Source organism: Pelecanus crispus, chromosome 4 (genome assembly GCF_030463565.1).
Source record: "Pelecanus crispus isolate bPelCri1 chromosome 4, bPelCri1.pri, whole genome shotgun sequence".
Lineage (NCBI taxonomy): Eukaryota > Metazoa > Chordata > Aves > Pelecaniformes > Pelecanidae > Pelecanus > Pelecanus crispus.
The window spans coordinates 6,882,815-6,899,670 of record NC_134646.1 but is presented as its reverse complement, the minus strand read 5'-3'; the positions used below and the strand labels follow the sequence as shown (position 1 = coordinate 6,899,670).

The following is a 16,856-nucleotide window of genomic DNA, read 5'->3' as shown; positions in this document are numbered from 1 at the left end:
GCAAAACTGATCCTGTTTTACTTCAGGGTGTTCCTGTTCTTAAAAGCCTTGGCAGAAAGCAGAAAATTTATGTAATTCTGAGCAATCCTTTACATGACCATTATAACCCACTATTTTCTACAGAGCCTTAATTCTTTGAAGTAGCTGAATTTTATTCATCTTGGCTTCAATTTGTCTGATCTAATAAAAAACTACAGAATTAGATTGCACATTATAGTTGTGAAAACTTATGGTCGTTTTAATAATGAACACTTGCACGTGGTACAATAACCTAGTTGCATCTCTTTCATTCAGATTTATAACTGTAGGTTTAGATTTAGCACAACTTGTGCTGCCAACACAGGTTGGACTCATTGCAGTAAATTTTTTGTTGTGGAGAATAAAAAATTATTTAAAAAAAAAAAAAAAAAAGCCTTTCAGAACTGACACGCTTTACCAAAAAACCCATATGCAATGAAAGGCAAAGCCATTGCTCTGCATCAACGGTCCCTTGCGCATCAATAGTTTGGGAGACAGAGGCGGTAAATCAAAGCAGGGGGCAATGCTGCTTAGCTGGCACTAGCCTGCCCGTGCTCAGCTGGCTGGATCATGCCAGCTACCACTGCAGATAACTTTTTACTACTTCTTCTCATATCTCAGACTGGATAGAAGAGGGTGGGTGTACTCCCATGCTACGATAACAAAATGGCTTCTGATAGCTGGGCTGGCTTGTATAGACATGCATTAAATCAAGGTGCCCAGCACTGAGGGACACGCTGCAAAATCTGCATATGACTAAGAGTCAGGAGATACGTACAATAGACCTTGTTGAGCCACAGGGGAGGGGACTCCCCCACCCCAGCAGATGTTAGCAGCAGGACTTCTGGAGAACTGCTTGTTCATGCTGGCTGGCTGTGCAGCCGGGCCATGCAGTGATTTGGGAATTGTTGGCGTTAGCAGCTCCTTTCTGTGCGTTGCCCCAGCTTGGCAGAGCAGGGCCGTGGAAAACCTGGAGCACCCACTATGCCATCCCAGAGTGCTCCCCAGCAGGGAGTGTGCAGCACCCCTTCTCTGCGGGCCCCAAATCTGGCTTGCCATCCTGTCGCTGTAGAACCAGGAAGTGACATGTCTAATAGATAAATACCTTTTTTCTATGTTCTTCACTGCTTTTTTTTTCTTTTCAGTTTTTCAGAACTTTCTTTGCTTCTTGCATGAATTTTACCAACATGGGTATCTTCTTTTCAGTAACATCTAACCTGTATCCCTTTAACGTGGCCTACTTTAAAGCACGTGGGCTGCAATACTGCGCGTAACTTGGCAAATGCATCTGAGACTGCTGAAATGTCTAAGCCCAGTGGGATGAATTAGAGATGGAGTAGTCTGAACTCTGTGGTTTTGTTTTTTTTTTTTTTAAATTCAGAGAAGTACGCTCAGATTTCATTTAGTCATTTCATTTTATTTTTTGTTGTTTCAGTGATGATAAGGAGTGTTCATTCAAGGTCAACATTTTTCAGATTTTATATTTTTAAGTTAGATACCCAAAAGCCAAGTTTAGGCACTCCAAAATAAGGCTTAGTTCTCATTAGTACCCAGTGTCTGCAGCTCCCATTGAAATCCAACAAATGCAGCATTCCATACTTCAACATGTTTTTGTTATGATTAAACAGACACTCATAAAACTCGGACAAGCTGGAATCAAGTTTCACATGAAACTGAACTGACATTTTTTCTTAATAGGATCCTTGTAATTAGTGATTACCAGATGCATTTAAAATGTGTGAAATGCCTGCAGGAATGGGAATTAGGAGGGGGGAAGGTTGCCAAACACCTCAGATCTTCTCCTGGCAACCCTTCGTTTTAAATTTCTGTTCTGCACATAGATGAAGCAGCATGGTTTCTATAAAATGTTCAGCTGTGGTTTCACATTAAGTTGATGTTACCAATAAAGAGAGTGACTTATAATTGAAAACTTATTTGCTTATAAATAGCAGGTTTTGCTCTTGATGGCTCCCCAGTTTATTTCAGTGGTCGCATTGCTGTCCTTACGATAGGTGTTATGAAACCTGCCAGTTTTCTAATTTCAGCAACTATTATAATGCTATTGTTTGTCATTTTGATCTAAAGAGAAGAATAAGACTACTGGGTTTCTTTTCTGATGAAGTGGAGATGTCCCACATAGCCTGAAGAAACATACCCAGGGCTGTTGCCAGCCTGCAGTGCAGGAGCAGAATGACTCCTCTGGATGCAGTGGTGTTGGCTCACTCTTTGAACCATCTGTTCTCCCACTTGTGATGGAGAAGTGGGGGTACCTCGTAAAATTAAAAAAGCTCATTTTTTTCCCTGTTTGGAGTTGTCATCCAAAAGGGAGTATCTAAATGTGGACTGCTTACTGTTACCCTGATGTGCATCCTTTTCTCTGTGAGGGGTGCTTTTTTTTCTTTTCTCCTTCCTCTTTGGAAATGCAGTGCTGGACTGTAGCTGGCCCTGACCAGAGGGAAGCTTGTTAGGAGCTTGTATAGTTCTTGCACAGCGCACTCGTGCACAATAACTCCCACACGGCTCCTTTTCTTTTCTCTCCAAGTGATCTTGAGCAAGATCAGACTCATTACTCAAATTCTCTTAAATTTGGAGCAGTAGTTTACTGGACACTTCCATGAAGCATATGAATTTTCTGGTCAATGTGAGGACATGCTTGAACTCTAGAGTATTTAAGATAGTTGATTGTTTTAAGATGAATAATAAAAGCCCTTTTGCAACACTTTCAATGTTCCTGCGACTGCTGACAGCTTTGCTCCTTGGGTAGATTCTTGCCACCACAGCCAGAGACTGTTACTGCTCTTACCCTTGCAAAACTGTCCCTGACAGAGTGGTGGACTTCAGAGAGGATGATGCTGGGAAGGAGGAATTAGATTCCTGGCTTGCTTGTCAGCCATTTATGGTATATGAAGAAGAAAACAGAAACGCAGGCAAGACATGGTTATCTCTTCTCATTGTAATAATGTACTTAAATTTTTCTTCCTAGATTGTTAATCTTTTTCTTTCCCTTTTAAAGTCTGCTTTTTTTCCCCTCTCTGTTTCCAGTAGATTCACTGTGAGCAGCTCAAAAAGAAGAACAAAGGTGCAGAGGATCGTCTAGAATTGTGCCCCCATCAGTGTGTTGAGATGGAAAGGTACTATCCTAATTTTATGTGGAGAAACTTCTTTTATTTTTATTTTTTAAAAAGTAATTTGCATTACATTATTGGAAATACAGTTGAGTGTTTCCTGCATATGTCAATCAATTTATCTTCCAGAGACCCTGGTTAATACTTTTTTTTTTTTCCTGCTTTAATCTGTCCTGTGGAGATCTGTATCGGTTCTGTTTAAATAAGTGAAACATGGAAATTTTCTGTACTGAGAAGAGCAAAATCATAGAGAATAGTGTAGGTTGGAAGGGACCTCTGGAGGTCATCTGGACCGATCTCCTGCTCAAAGCAGGGCTAGTTAGGTCAGGTTACTCAGGGCCTGTCTAGGTGAGTTTCAAATATCTCCAAGCATGGAGATTTCACAACCTCTTTGGGGACCTGCTTTTTCATGAACTAATATTAGTTCTACTGATAATGGCAGTAAAAGAGGTTGTACTGTAGGGTATAGAGATAAAGAGGTCACATTATGGCTGCAGCCTCTAATGAGGCTGTGATGATGGCAATGCCTTTCTAAGACTGTCAGCAGTGAGTAATAAGGAGTCTTAAAAAAATCAATAGTGCTGAGTAGTTCAGTGAATACTGCTGTATTCAGCAAGATAATCTCTGGCCAAAAAAAAAGTTTCGAGGTAGCTGAGAATGATTAAATGTTAGCTTTAAAAAGTATTAAGTATTGTGTGTGGATTTGAGAAAGAGATAAAAAGAAAAGTTGTTTTATGGTAACTATAGATTGTTTGGGGAAGCTTAAGAAATAATACCCTACCCTTCTTTCTTCCTCTAAGAAGCGTTTTTTCCCAGGTTAGTTTATTGTGAAATAACTGGATTTGAAGCCCCTCGTGGACTGGGATTTCCCATTTATTCAAGACATTGTGAGCTGCTGCCAGTGTAGCTTGACTCCAACCTGTCTCTGTGAAGGGAGTGAGGCCCCAGGTTGCTGTCTGGTGATGGCACCCCTGGTGAAACCATATGCCAGTCACTGGCAGTTCAAGCCCTGGACCTGTGATGCAGACAGCCATGCAACAAGCTTCCTCTGCCTTTCAGCTTGGCTGCCTAACAGCTACCACAGGCAAGAAGTTGGCTTGACTTAACAGAGCTGGTTGTCCTCCATCAGCTACTGTATGTTAAATTTCCTGGCTGCATTTCCAAATGGTGTTCATCTGTTTATTCTGCTTGTGCTGTTAGTAGATCACTGAAAATATCTCAGGTCTGTGTGAGAGATGCTGACCCTAATGAATCACGGGCTTGTTTTCCTCCAAGGGTGCAGCCCAGCTGTGAGCCCAGGTCTGTAAAGCATTGGTGATGCGTCCACGACCTGGCCGAGGCTGAACTAGGAGGCAAAATGGGCTGTGCATAGGTCTTGTTCTGTTTGTGGTGATGCCCAATTTGGGAAAAGAAAGAATAGTGGTGTGAAGTACAAGTTAAAAATGTCAATCATGTAATTGCATCAGAATCACAGCTTTCCACAGAAATGAGTACATGTAAGATCTGAATAGACTTGTGGTGCTCAAGCTATATCTGTGGGGCGAGCAGCCAGTCAAGCTGTATCTGTGGGGCAAGCAGCCACTCCAGAAAGGGCTGTGGGAGGGGGACCATTTCAAAAAGGCACCTACTTGAGTCTAGGAGAGTATCCTAAAAGGGGTGCAAACTTTTTTAGCTGTTGGTCTTCATAGAAAAAGAGCAAGCACTTGAAAACATCTAGATTTGTCTCCGTTCTTGTTTTTGAACTCTTAGTTTTCAGTTTTTTCAACACTTCCCTGCCATCTCCCACCAGCTTTCTGCATGTGTGCTTTTCAGCGGGGGAATTCATTTGCTCAGAAAGCACACGCTACTTGGTGGCTCTGCTTGACCGAGCTTTCCATTTGATTGATTTTCATGGCAAAACTTCAATTCCCTTTCCACTAGTGATCCACACGCAGCTACGTGAGTCCTGGGTGATGAGTCTGGATGACAGTGTTCCGTTTGCCGCTTCTCCAGAGAGACAGTCATCTGTAACTCGCTCATAGCTTATTTAAAGCCCAAGAAAGTTGATGAAAATAATTTAACAGGCTTTCCCAAGGTTTGAAGTCAGCCCAAATGCTGTCCATCAGGAAGAAATTCAGTTATGGTCTTGGTAGTATAATTAAGCAGAAGAAGTAAAAGGGGAATGATGTTGTTTTCCTGACATACAGGCTGTATAGGGTACACAAGTGAGGCGGCAGCATTGAAATCCAGTCCCAAAGGTCAGGAACCTCCAGGCATGGAGGGAAGCAGCACCGTGTGATAAGTAACGTGCCATTTAACGCAAACCAGCTAGTCGTTGTCTTCTTGCATGTTGCATATTTGTTGAGGGGAATAGTCAAAGTCTGGGAGACGCTAAGTGCCTGTGTATCAGTAGCTTTACTTCTCTCTTCACTGAGACAGGACAGATTATAGGTGCAGCTTCAATTAATCACTGGGCCTCCCCCCCTTTTTTTTTTCTTGGCTTATTTTCAGCAAACCCAGATGTGTTTCCGTTAAGAACATGCACCTCTTTTGTTGTTGTGATTTGTGTAATTCTTAAAATTAAGCAAAACTATTAAAGAATAATTGTTTCTGTTCACATTAACAGCACACAGCTTCTCCAGATGTGGCATTTGACAGCCAAACAGCTGCTGGCTATTAAATGTGCCTTAAAAGCTCCATTCCTTTGTCGTAAAGGGAACAGAAGTGTAGGGACGTTTATGGGGTGATAGGCAGATGTTTTGGCTACATCAGATTTGAGCGAAAGTTTAAGTGGTTTCTCTGCTATAGCCGCAGTATGTACATGTTTTAACCCCTATCGTACACCTTGCCTTATGGAGGTCTCTTCTTGGGACTGGAGTGAGATTATTTCTAATCTCACACTTACCACCCAAGCAACAGTGCCAGCACTTTTTTTGCAACATCTGGGACATCTCACTCTGAAGACAAAGCAGTTCTTCTGCTAGGTGGATCTCAGCTGCTGCTGGTGGCTGGCATTCCAGCTGCACTTTTGAAATACCGGGTGAAATTTTTTTGTGAAACTTGAGTTAAAAAATTAAGTTGGAAATAATTTGACATAATGTGTTGCCTTTTTTTTTTAACTTTCTTTTTAAGTATATCCTCATAATCATCAGAGGCAGGTGTTCTTTCTGCATTTGACCAGCGCTGTACACTTTATGCCCAATAAACTGTTTTTTATAGTGGTAAATGTGAGGTGGAACGTAGAACTAGTGGAGCTCAACTTCAAGAAATCTGGCTCAAATTCCCAAGCCTAAACTCTGAGCAGAGATCTGCTTGCTGGGTGTTGAGTACTGGAATAGCACCACTGATCCTTAGGGAGCTGCACCACATTGTAACTATTCTCTATCAGCTCAGAATCTACTAAACTTGTAAGAGCTCATGAGGCTGCAAAAATCTTTTTCTGTAACAAAAGTCTTTTTGTTTTCTTGGCAAAGTTTTGTTCTTCCCATTGCTTGTTGGACCGGAAATTCTTTCTCATTTAGTCTTAACTGGACAGGATTTTAATATAAAAATCCCAGTGTATTTACATGAAAAAAAATCTAAGAATTCTACAAAACTGAATTAGAGAGCAAAAATCCTGTAAAATCATATGGAACATAAAAGAATAGGCTAGTTCTACAGGTAAACTGTAATTTTTTTAAGAATTATATGCCTAATTTTATTCCTCTTTTGTCTGTTTCTAGCACAAGTTAAATTAAATAATCTGTAATCCAGGTCTCATTCTTTCCCATATTCTAAAGGCCTTTTTCTGAAACGAAGTGCATTATCATAAATAGGGGAAATATTAGCTGAAATGGTTTGAAATTTGCCACATCTTTTAATTTATCTGAACCAGTCTATCCTCCATAATTCAAATGCAGAAATTTATTTCTTTCTGTGGATCTGCTCCTTAGACTTTAGCCAAGCAAGAATGCTACATCCCAAATGCCCACCCAAGGGGATAAAGCATGTGTTTAACCCCTAGACTCTGGAATTCATTTCCCGTCAAAATATGACTCTGTGGTGTTGGCATCTGGCTGTAAATCCTGGCTTAAAACCTTTTATCACAATTGTTTACAGTGTGTATTTGTGCTTTCACCAATCACAGGAGAATGACCCCAGCACACCAGCCTTGAAATTATTATTTCAAATAGAGTTATATGCCTTTGGTATTAATATTTTGCAATAAATGCCTTGGGACATGTTGTAAGTTTGTCCATTGTTGTCACATAACTGCTGTTCCGAAGTAATAATGCCGGTTCCCAGTGAAAACCAGGGAGAATCAAGAGCTCACAAAGAGTACCAGCTGCAGAGCTGGGACTCTGCATGGGGCTTGTACCTAGCTACTTGATAAACATGTATTTCTTGGCCATCAAACTGTGCTGCTACAAGCCCAAAGCATGTGGCTCATCAAAAGAGCATGGGGCTGGCCATCAGGAGCTGAACTGGTTGCCGCTGCATTATGAAAGCATGTATTAGTGGGAGTTGTTCTGTCTCCTGCTGCTTCTCCTGTCCAGGAAAAGATGGACTGCAAGGAGTGCCCTCGATGCTATTAGAAGCCACTGGTGTCCACACCTCGCGCTACCTGTCTGGTGCCGCCATATTCTGGCTTTAGTGATAGTTTTGGCCAAATACATGTTTTGCTCTGGCTCAGTTACATGCATAATTTAATAAAATTCCCCGTGTGTGTACAACCAGCACTTCTTTGCCTAACCCTGTGAGGACAGACAGACCAGGATGGTTTGTTTAGCTGGGTGGCATAGATCTGTGTAGGAATTTCAGTCCCATTCACAGACAAAGCATGTGCTGGGCACAATTTTTGTTCTGGCTTCTAGCTGAAAAACTGAATTGCTGTAAAAAGTATGCAGCCATTTATAAATAATTAATTACAAAAAGCTAATAGAGCCTAGAAATTGAGATGGTGCAAAGATGTACCATAGAGCAAAAAGTGAAAACCATTTTAAAGACAGCTAGGTCAATACATATGGGAGAAATGCAAATATCTTTAATGTGGTGCAGTTAGCCTCTAGCAGGAAATCCTGCATGGATATGGCAACTTGCAAACCAAAGAGAACAGACCTAATTTCGTATTCTTGGAGGATGTGGCTAGAAGGATAATGGCTACTACTTTTTAGATATGACATGGAAATTATGAGTAAGGTTGGGGTCTCTCCTTTTCCTGCAAGCTGCTAAAATATATGCTGGGAGACCAGCTTCCTTCGTTACATCTGTAGATTCTGCTTCCATGTGAAATCTCCTAATTTTCCCAAAAAAGGAAATTTATCAACTAACTCAAAGCTTACGAAGAGGAGTTAATATTCTAGTCTTTTATTGGCTTCTGCATTAATCATAGCATGCTATGTAAGTAGGATGAGTTCTGTATTTTTCGTATCTTCATATACTTTAGAAAGCTTTTGCACATAGAAGTGATATACTTTGTCCCACATGCAAATGCTTTTAATATTCTCTGATGATTGATTTTACAAAACACAAAATTATATCTCCCAAATTTGAATGGATTTCATTTTTCTGATTTTTTTTCTAACAGATTGCCAATTTGCATAATTTAACTACTAAAACCAGAAATACCTAATTTTAGAAAATGTTGGCAACGGCGTAGAACAGTAAGGGCATTAATGGTGCAGAAACGTACCTGTGAACTTCACAAAACCAAAACTAGTTTTGAAAAAATTGCTTTCTGCAGAAGCTAAATGCTGTGTGCCCTCTAGAGCTCACCAGGGGAAGCTCAGGTAATAATCAAGAACTGTCTTGTTCTGGGGTGCCTCCTAATCACCAATATCTTGAAGATGCATTCAAGCACTCAGATCATCTGTATGCTCGGAAAGTCCAGACTGGAAAATGGATCTGTACGCCAGATATCATGAACATTTTACATCACAATAAATATGTCCTTCCAATTATCAAAGTGGCTAATATTAAAATACAGATAAATGGAGTAATAGTTTCTGATCAGAAGACCTTAGTCTAAAAACTGAGGGGAAAACCAAATGCACTGAGAAATCCAGTCAAGGAAGTAATTTTCTGACTTTTGTGATGGTGTCAAAACACATGGATATTCCAGAGCAGCAATCAATTTGTAGGGATTTGAGTCTTTTGTGGTTCCCTTTCTTTTACCCAGGCACACCTGGTTCCTGCTCTTGCCCAGGTGCTCCTAAGTCCAGAAAGGAGAATGCAGAGATAGGGTGGGAGCAGCCAGAGGTGAATATCATTTACAGCCACAGTGTCAGGCAAACTGTGGGGAGCAGAGCGAGGAATGAATGCTTCCTGGCTGAAAAGAAATATTTCAAGTCAACCCACTATCGTTATGGGGTATTTCCCAGCTTGATTCACGCTCTGATCTCAGGAGGCTGTGGTCATGGAATCACAGAATGCTTTGGGTTGGAAGGAACCTTTAGAGATCATCTAGCTGAACCCCCCTGCAGTGAGCAGGGACATCTTGAACCAGATCAGGTTGCTCAGAGCCCTGCCCAACCTGACCTTGAATGTTTGCAGGGACGGGGCCTCCACTAGCTCTCTGGGCAACCTGTGCCAGTACTTCACCACCCTCACTGTAAAAAATTTCTTCCTTATATCCAGTCTAAATCTCTATTCTTATTTAGTTTAAAACCATTACTCCTTGTCCTGTCACAATGTGACAATGTGGTCACGCATCTCCTCTCCCTGTGGCTGAACCAGCAGCAGAGATGGGTGTAGCCTACTTAAATACCTGCCGCTGCACTCCTGCAAGAGATTGCTGCCTGTCTTCCACTGTCCTCAGGACTGCACCTAGACATTGCTCCTTTATTTTCAACAGTTGTTTTAGTCCAAGCTGCTTTATTTGACTTCAGAGAGTTTTAAGAAACCTTGACTACTTTGACCAAGGTGGGTGAGTGGGTTGTGCTGGCAGTTGGGGATGGTAATTACAGTGGAGAGGTAGTGAAGGCGGAAAGTGTCTGGGGCTGTAGAGGAGTTAAACGCTTCGGCTGACTTTGCTGCAGCTGGAGCAGGATGTGTGACTGCAACCCTGGGCAATGAGCAAAACACTCTTTACCAGAAGCCACTTGTAGGGCCAGAGTTTTCTCTCTCAGCTAGGCGGTAAGCTGGTTGCTCTATTGATCTCACACAGCAGGTGCGTGGAGCAAGGAAAGAGGAGAGCAACTAAGCCTGCCTTTGGTTGGTTGCCTGAGCACAGACAAAAAACTGACGTTTTGAAAGCTCAGTCTGAAAATATTGGCCTGTGGTTTTATCAGCTCTCTCCTAAATCCCTCAATACTGCTCAGTAACATTTCACCTCACTTTACTTAACCTCTCCCTTCCTTTTGCCACATTTCTAGGGGCTCTAAGGAGGCTGCAGCAATCTACGTAAATATAGTTTTATGCACTTTTCCTAAAACTGCACCATGAGCGACTGCCTCCGTGCTGCAGCTTTTCAATTCTTCCGAGCATCTTCAAAAGCACTGAGTGCTCTGCACAGCGTATGTCCAATTCTGTTATGCAAAGCAATCTCAGGCTGGGTCAGGCATGAGAGTCTAAACGAGCTGAAGATGCTGTTTTTCAGGGAAGTGCACTGAGAGAAAACGGGGGTTGCTACTTATGTTGCAAACCTTGTATTATGTAGCTGATTAAAAATGAAGGCTATAAGCAGATTACTTGGTCATGCTGCTGCCTGAGAATTTACTGTTCAGAACCTTAGCACAGAATTGCTTAAAAAACAAAAAGTGTCACTTGTGCTGGTCTATCCAGGATTTTGCAATATTTAGCAAGACAGAAAAGGGTTGGATTTCTTTCGCAAGGTTTGTTGTTTTCCTTCTGTAGTTTTCTTCGTGAGCTGCCACACAGCACCCGTGCTGCTGGGGCTCACCTGCCACCCACATGCAGCTGAGGCTTTGAAAACTGCCATGAGCGTTCAGAGCAGCTGCAGCCTGCTGCACCGCTGCGAGGTTCATGAAAATGTGCATGGAGAAGGTCTTTCTCTTAATCGTCATGGCTTTGAGAGGGAGTTACGGCCACTTGAAGTGGTCTAACAAAAGACAATACTCTCTTCAGCTGGGTACGCTGTTTCTTTGAACTCACACTAGCTGCTGTATCGGTTTAAAAAAAAAAAAAAAGAACGCAAAAGGTTAGTATGAAGAAATATCTTTCTGCAGAGAAGAAAAATCATGTGATGTGTTCTAGTGCTTCAAGACCTTCTAGCACTAAAAAACCCTCATCTTGGTTCCTTGTGTAAAAGTCCTACTTCCCTATGCTATAGGTCTAGCTCTTGAAACATCAAAATACCTTGTTTCTGCCATGAAACTATTTTTTTTGCTGCAGGCAGGCTTTGTGGCAGCTCTGAAACTGCCATGAAATTCCAGCTTGTCCAACTACTAGGCGGCAAGTCATAATAAAGGTCTTGAGTTTTACTTCTCCTTATTTGCTACTGTTGGTATTTTATTGTAGTGCCTCTGCAACTGATTTTGCATTCAAGCTTAGTGAAAATACATTTCTGTTATAGTCTCTGTGTTGTAAATATTGATAATAAAATGAAGCATTTTATGCTCTCAGTGTGAAATTTGCCACACTTACTTACTCTTATGATTAGGATAGATGGGTTTGTGTACTGGATAATTTTATCAGTTGCCCTTTAAGAGTTTCCTCGGAACCTGCAGTGCAATCCCTGTGGATTGCCTGTCTAAACTGTAATAAGTATAACTGATAAATTCTTACTGCTTTCAGTTTTTCTGGTAGTTCAAATGAAGAATTTAGTATTTTCTGCCTAAACCAAGAAGAAATCTTGCTATTACAGGCTGATAATCCTTTTGAGCCTTGCAGTTTTCTTTCTGGTTGTGCATTACTTATATTTAGAGTTGGTTTAAGCTGATTGGGAAATGAAGGTCTGAGCTTGCAAAAGACATGAGTATTTCTTGAAAACCTGGTTTGGGTCTAGGGCTTTTTGGCATTTGTTTTAATTATGCCTCCGTCCATTCTCTGAAAGTCACATTCCACCCTTACAGTGTATCAAGTGAATCACCCCTAATTGCTAGTTAGTCCTGCAAATTTGGAGCAAGCCCTTAAATGCACCTAAGTCCTGTGTGTCCTTAGCAGAGAGACAGAAAGAAAAGAATTTTCCCACCAAACAAATTTAATTTTGGTGCCCACAACAGAGCAATTTTTTCAAGATATGAATGTTTTTTAAAAGGAGCTTTCAGGAAAAAAAAAAAAAATTGAAAATGCATTACGAAGTCTTACAGAAAACAAAATGTGCTATCAAAAAACTTTGTGAACTGAGCAACTAGTTTTGGAGTTCAAAACAAATTTAACCAGTTTAATTGCATTTTTGTTCAAGTTGAATATAAAATTCTTGAAACTGTGGGTGGGTGGGTAGGGTGGAGGGCACATGACAGTCTTCATATAATGCTCAAAAGGGTTGACTTGAATTTTGTAGGCACAAGGTAGTAAAATTCATTAAGACTGCTTGTTTAAATATTTTAAATTAATTTCTGCCACAAAGCACTCAGAGGTTGCCTGTGTGACGCTGCTGTCATGCTCCCTGATTGCATACCAGGGAGGAAGGTAGCAGGAGCACGGTGCAGGACTAGCTATGCTGTCTGTGTTGTCACATTCAGAAGACAGCTGACAAATTTGCCTTCTCTGTGCTTCAAGTTTTGGTATAAAGTTTAACATTGCTTTCTTTCTAAGCAGGTGTGAAAGTGAAGAGCTTGATGCTGAAATAAGGAACCTGATAGAGAAGAATAACACTTGCCAGTCCTGTGAGAACCCTAAACCTGTTGCTCAAGAGAGTCCGAACCCTCAGAGAACTTCGTGTTCGCTTAAGGTAAATGCAGTCTGTTTTTGCAATGTTTATCTGCCAGGAAAGAACACTCAGGGGATGTTCCCTGGGTGACTTGATTATGCGTGAAACTTTTTGATTTCTGAAATGATGCAATGAACTTGCTACACTTTTTTTTTTTTTTCTGATACAGCTATTTTCTGTTATGAGGAAGACTGAGTGGGAAGATATGGTTTACAGTGCTTTAAAAGTTCAACTAAACCCACTGATTATCCCAAGTGCCACTCTCTGTAGCCACAGATAACACAGATCCACAAATCTGTATACCCCAAGAGCAGTGACATTTCTTTAGGTTGTTGCATTTGGTAATTCTGATTTAACTGAGGATGAGCTGAGGTGTGGGGGACAAAGATCTTTGGGAGTGTCAGAAAGGCTTTTAGATAAATAGGAAGAAAGGAGGAGGAAAATGATGATTCAAACCCACACTTCTGTGGTACTACAAACAAAATTGTAAGCCACCTGCTAAGATGGTTGTCTTTGCTTGCAGTGAAGCAGCGGTTAACAAGAATGACAGAAACTTGTTCTAGGTTTCCCTCTCAGTTTCCCTCCCTGAAATAGCAAGCTGCTTTTTGTCATGCAGTAGGAGGACAAAAGGAAATTTCTGTCTTCTGCAAATTGGGAAAGGGAGCAGTGATTAAGCCATGAATGCCATCCACCTGCAAGGGGTGACACACTTACCTGCCTGTGTGACTCCACTACGGGACTGGGGGAAGGAAACCTCTGAAGGCTGCGCCCCGAGGCATGATGCAGGAAATTGATGGGGAGGTAAAGGAGAGATGACTCTCTTTTATGAAATCTGAAATCACACATAGCTCCTTTCACATGTAAACCGCCATCTCCAAAATGACTCATGACCTTGGGGCGTGAAGCTGAGCTGAGCCTAAGGAGATGCCTCGGGGACAAGACTAGTGGGATTAGAAACAGTGAGAGAGAAGCCACAGGGAGGAACGGGGATTCCCGGCCCCAGGGGAGGAATAAGCACGGTGAAACAGAAGTCAGTGCAGAATCGAGTAGCGTTGAGCTATGAAATTACAGAGCAGAACAGCAAGCTACAAATGGTCTGTGGAAACACCTGGTCCCCCATGTTAGCCTCCCTCCAACAGAAGCAGACGTAGGAAAGGATTCGGGGCGTGTGGGGAGGAAAAAGAAAGGATGTGCTCACCCCAGCTGTTCCTGTGGAGTGCTTCAGCACTTCACACAGAATACCATGGCATCATTTCATCTGTAGTGCTTTTATGCTTTTTGCGTTTACAGCACTTGTTTGCCTGTGAAAGATGCATGTGTGTGGTTTTCACAGGTTAAAGGAGGAAGGTTTATTTCCGCACTAGAAATATACTGGGCTATTTTTTAGTTATACTTTTAAGCCAAACAGCTTTTCACTTGGCTGGTTATTGACTTGGACTTCAAGTGCGTGACAGCTTGACAGTTGTGATGATAAGCTCCAACAACCTCAGTATAAGATGTTAGGAGTACATGTATCGGATTGTGTGTTTTAGAAAAGGAAGTAATATTTTTAACAAACCTAGTATACTTTCAATTACAAAGGTTATAAAATAATATTAAAAAAAAAAAGACCTAGAAAATGTCTGTTTGTGAAATGAAATGCTGATTTAAACTTAAAATGAGGGGAAAATTCTATATTTAAGAATTAGGAAAAAGTTAATGGAACAAAAGTGTACTCTTCCCTGTAGTGTTGGTCATTCATCAGGAAGTTATTTGGCAGAGCCAGCAAGTCATTTGTATTCTGTAACTTTTTTTTCTGGAGTGAAGAGTATGAACTGCACACTGCAAAATGGCATTTGCTTCTGAGCTTGAATTGCTTTCGAGACTGTTATCTGGAAATGTCTGTAAACAAATTCCCTTTTTCACCAGGATTTTTTTTTTCCACCATAAAAATATATAATCTTATTGTGGTTTTAAAGGAAAATATTTGAGAGAGAGAAAATGTAGGTCTGCAGAATGAACTAATTCTCAGCACATCCTTCAGCCTATGATTCCTTTATCTGTAGTACTTCAATTGCAGCTTGTTATGATGCTATGTTCCCCGGTCCGGGAGACGGAAAAGAGGGAGGAGATTAGAGAAACATCCTTGCAGGCAGGTCACAGCAATTAGAGCCTGTTGGTGTACTCGGGTCCCCAACACTCACATATGGTTCATTGGTGTAATATAAGGGATTTGAGTGCCTGCGTCCCTGTATGTAGTTTGTCTAGGTGAGCAAACTGTCTTGGGTTTTTTTAAGTGTTAACTGAAATGAGAGGTGAGACGTTAGTGGGGCGTCATTATTTTACACTGGTTTTAGCTCTTCTCAGTTTAATGAAATGTGTTCATTTTTGCTAGAGCCATTCACCAAAAAAGGGAAACATACGATGAAGTCTTTTACTGATTAGAACAATTGATAATTTCTAATTCACATCTTTCTTATCTGTTCCCCCTGTCTTCTGTAACATCACTTATGGCTGTGATGTGCAGCAGGAGAGTATGTGAACGAAAAGGATTGCAGGCTCCAGTCATGCAGAGGCCTTAGTCTGTGAAAACGCCTGTCCTCAAAACGTGCCTCAGGAAGGAAAGTGCTCCTTGTTCTGTCTTCTACAGAGAGGGAAGCTGAAGGCCAAATTGATCAAGCAATTTGCTATTTTAATATAAGAAATCAAACATATTTCTTACCACAGAAAAGCCGCTTCTTATTTCAAATTTAAGTATAAAGCTGATTACATTCAACTGGAATAAGCTAGACTAATATTATGCATCAAAATACAAATATTACTACAAAGTACTCATGCAGAGTGTTTTCAGTATGTTTAAGGCTTCATCAAGATTTTGTAGACAAGAAGGATGTTTTCTGGGGGAGGTGAGGGTAGATAAAAGGATCAAATAGGAAGGGAAGAATAGCAACTAAAATAATTAGAGGTGTGTCAACATAAAGTAAAGTTGACAGAAATAATATATTTTTATGGGATCAGTTGGTTAAAAAAACCCAACCAACCGAACAAACAAAAAAAACTTTCAAGCCCCTGAACTGTTTTGGGTGTAAGTGAGAAAAAAACTTTCATTGAAGGGCTATCTGTACTTGCAACAACTATGTTGTAAAACTCAAAACAGCGTGTCTGCTACAGTTACAAATTATCATCCGATTATTGTTCCATGAAACTGGGATTTTCATCACCAGGCCTGAGTTTGCAAATGCTTAGGTACTTGAGTAGCCATGCCATTATGGTTAGTGTCTTTGGCAATGATGGAAAACAGTGGATAAAGGATATCCTGAAACAGAAGCCTGTGCTGTGTTTTACTTACTCTAAAACCACATCTTGCTCTAATTTTATCGGGTTCCCACATATTAAGGCACACATTTGCATCTGCACATATTTTTCTGTCAGAGTGAGTACCTAACCGAACAGCTCAAAAGGTTGAGGCTGACATACTTATTTAAGGGAAAATCCCTTTCTATCACACTTCTCTGGCTGAAGCACGTGGACCAGGTTTAGACAGGAAGAGGTAGATTCTTCTTCTGGTTTAAGAGCTGATTTTATTCTTCAACTAAAATCTCTTGTTTTTTACAGTTTCACCATGTGCACCAGAATGGGAAAAGGGGTTGCAATAGATACTGTAGCAAGCACTGCTGGCACAGTAACAGCTTCAGGAATAAAGCCAAAAGCAAAGCTCAACCAAAATGTAAGCAAACAGAAGGCTCCCCAGAAGCTACCAAATTTTAACCCCAGTAATGTAGCTTCTACAGCTCTGCAACTGAACAGTATAATAAATAAAACAAACAAAAATACCCCAACAAACCTCACAGCAGATACCTGATCAGCTAGGAAGAAAAAAAAAAAAAAAAAGATGGTTTTACCATTTTGTCATCGTCAAGGAAAGAGTCACTTTTACTTGAATC

The 16,856-nt window shown here is 40.9% G+C and overlaps 1 protein-coding gene across 1 annotated transcript in view; it reads left to right on the top strand.

The window, feature by feature from the left end:
- TNIP3 (TNFAIP3 interacting protein 3) overlaps positions 1 to 16,856 on the top strand; it is a 75,372-nt gene that overhangs the window by 19,517 nt on the left and 38,999 nt on the right. Inside the window, exons 2-3 of the mRNA XM_075709406.1 lie at positions 3,064 to 3,149; positions 12,822 to 12,954. Coding sequence (XP_075565521.1) covers positions 3,064 to 3,149; positions 12,822 to 12,954 — 219 coding nt within the window. The remainder of the gene's footprint in view (positions 1 to 3,063; positions 3,150 to 12,821; positions 12,955 to 16,856) is intronic.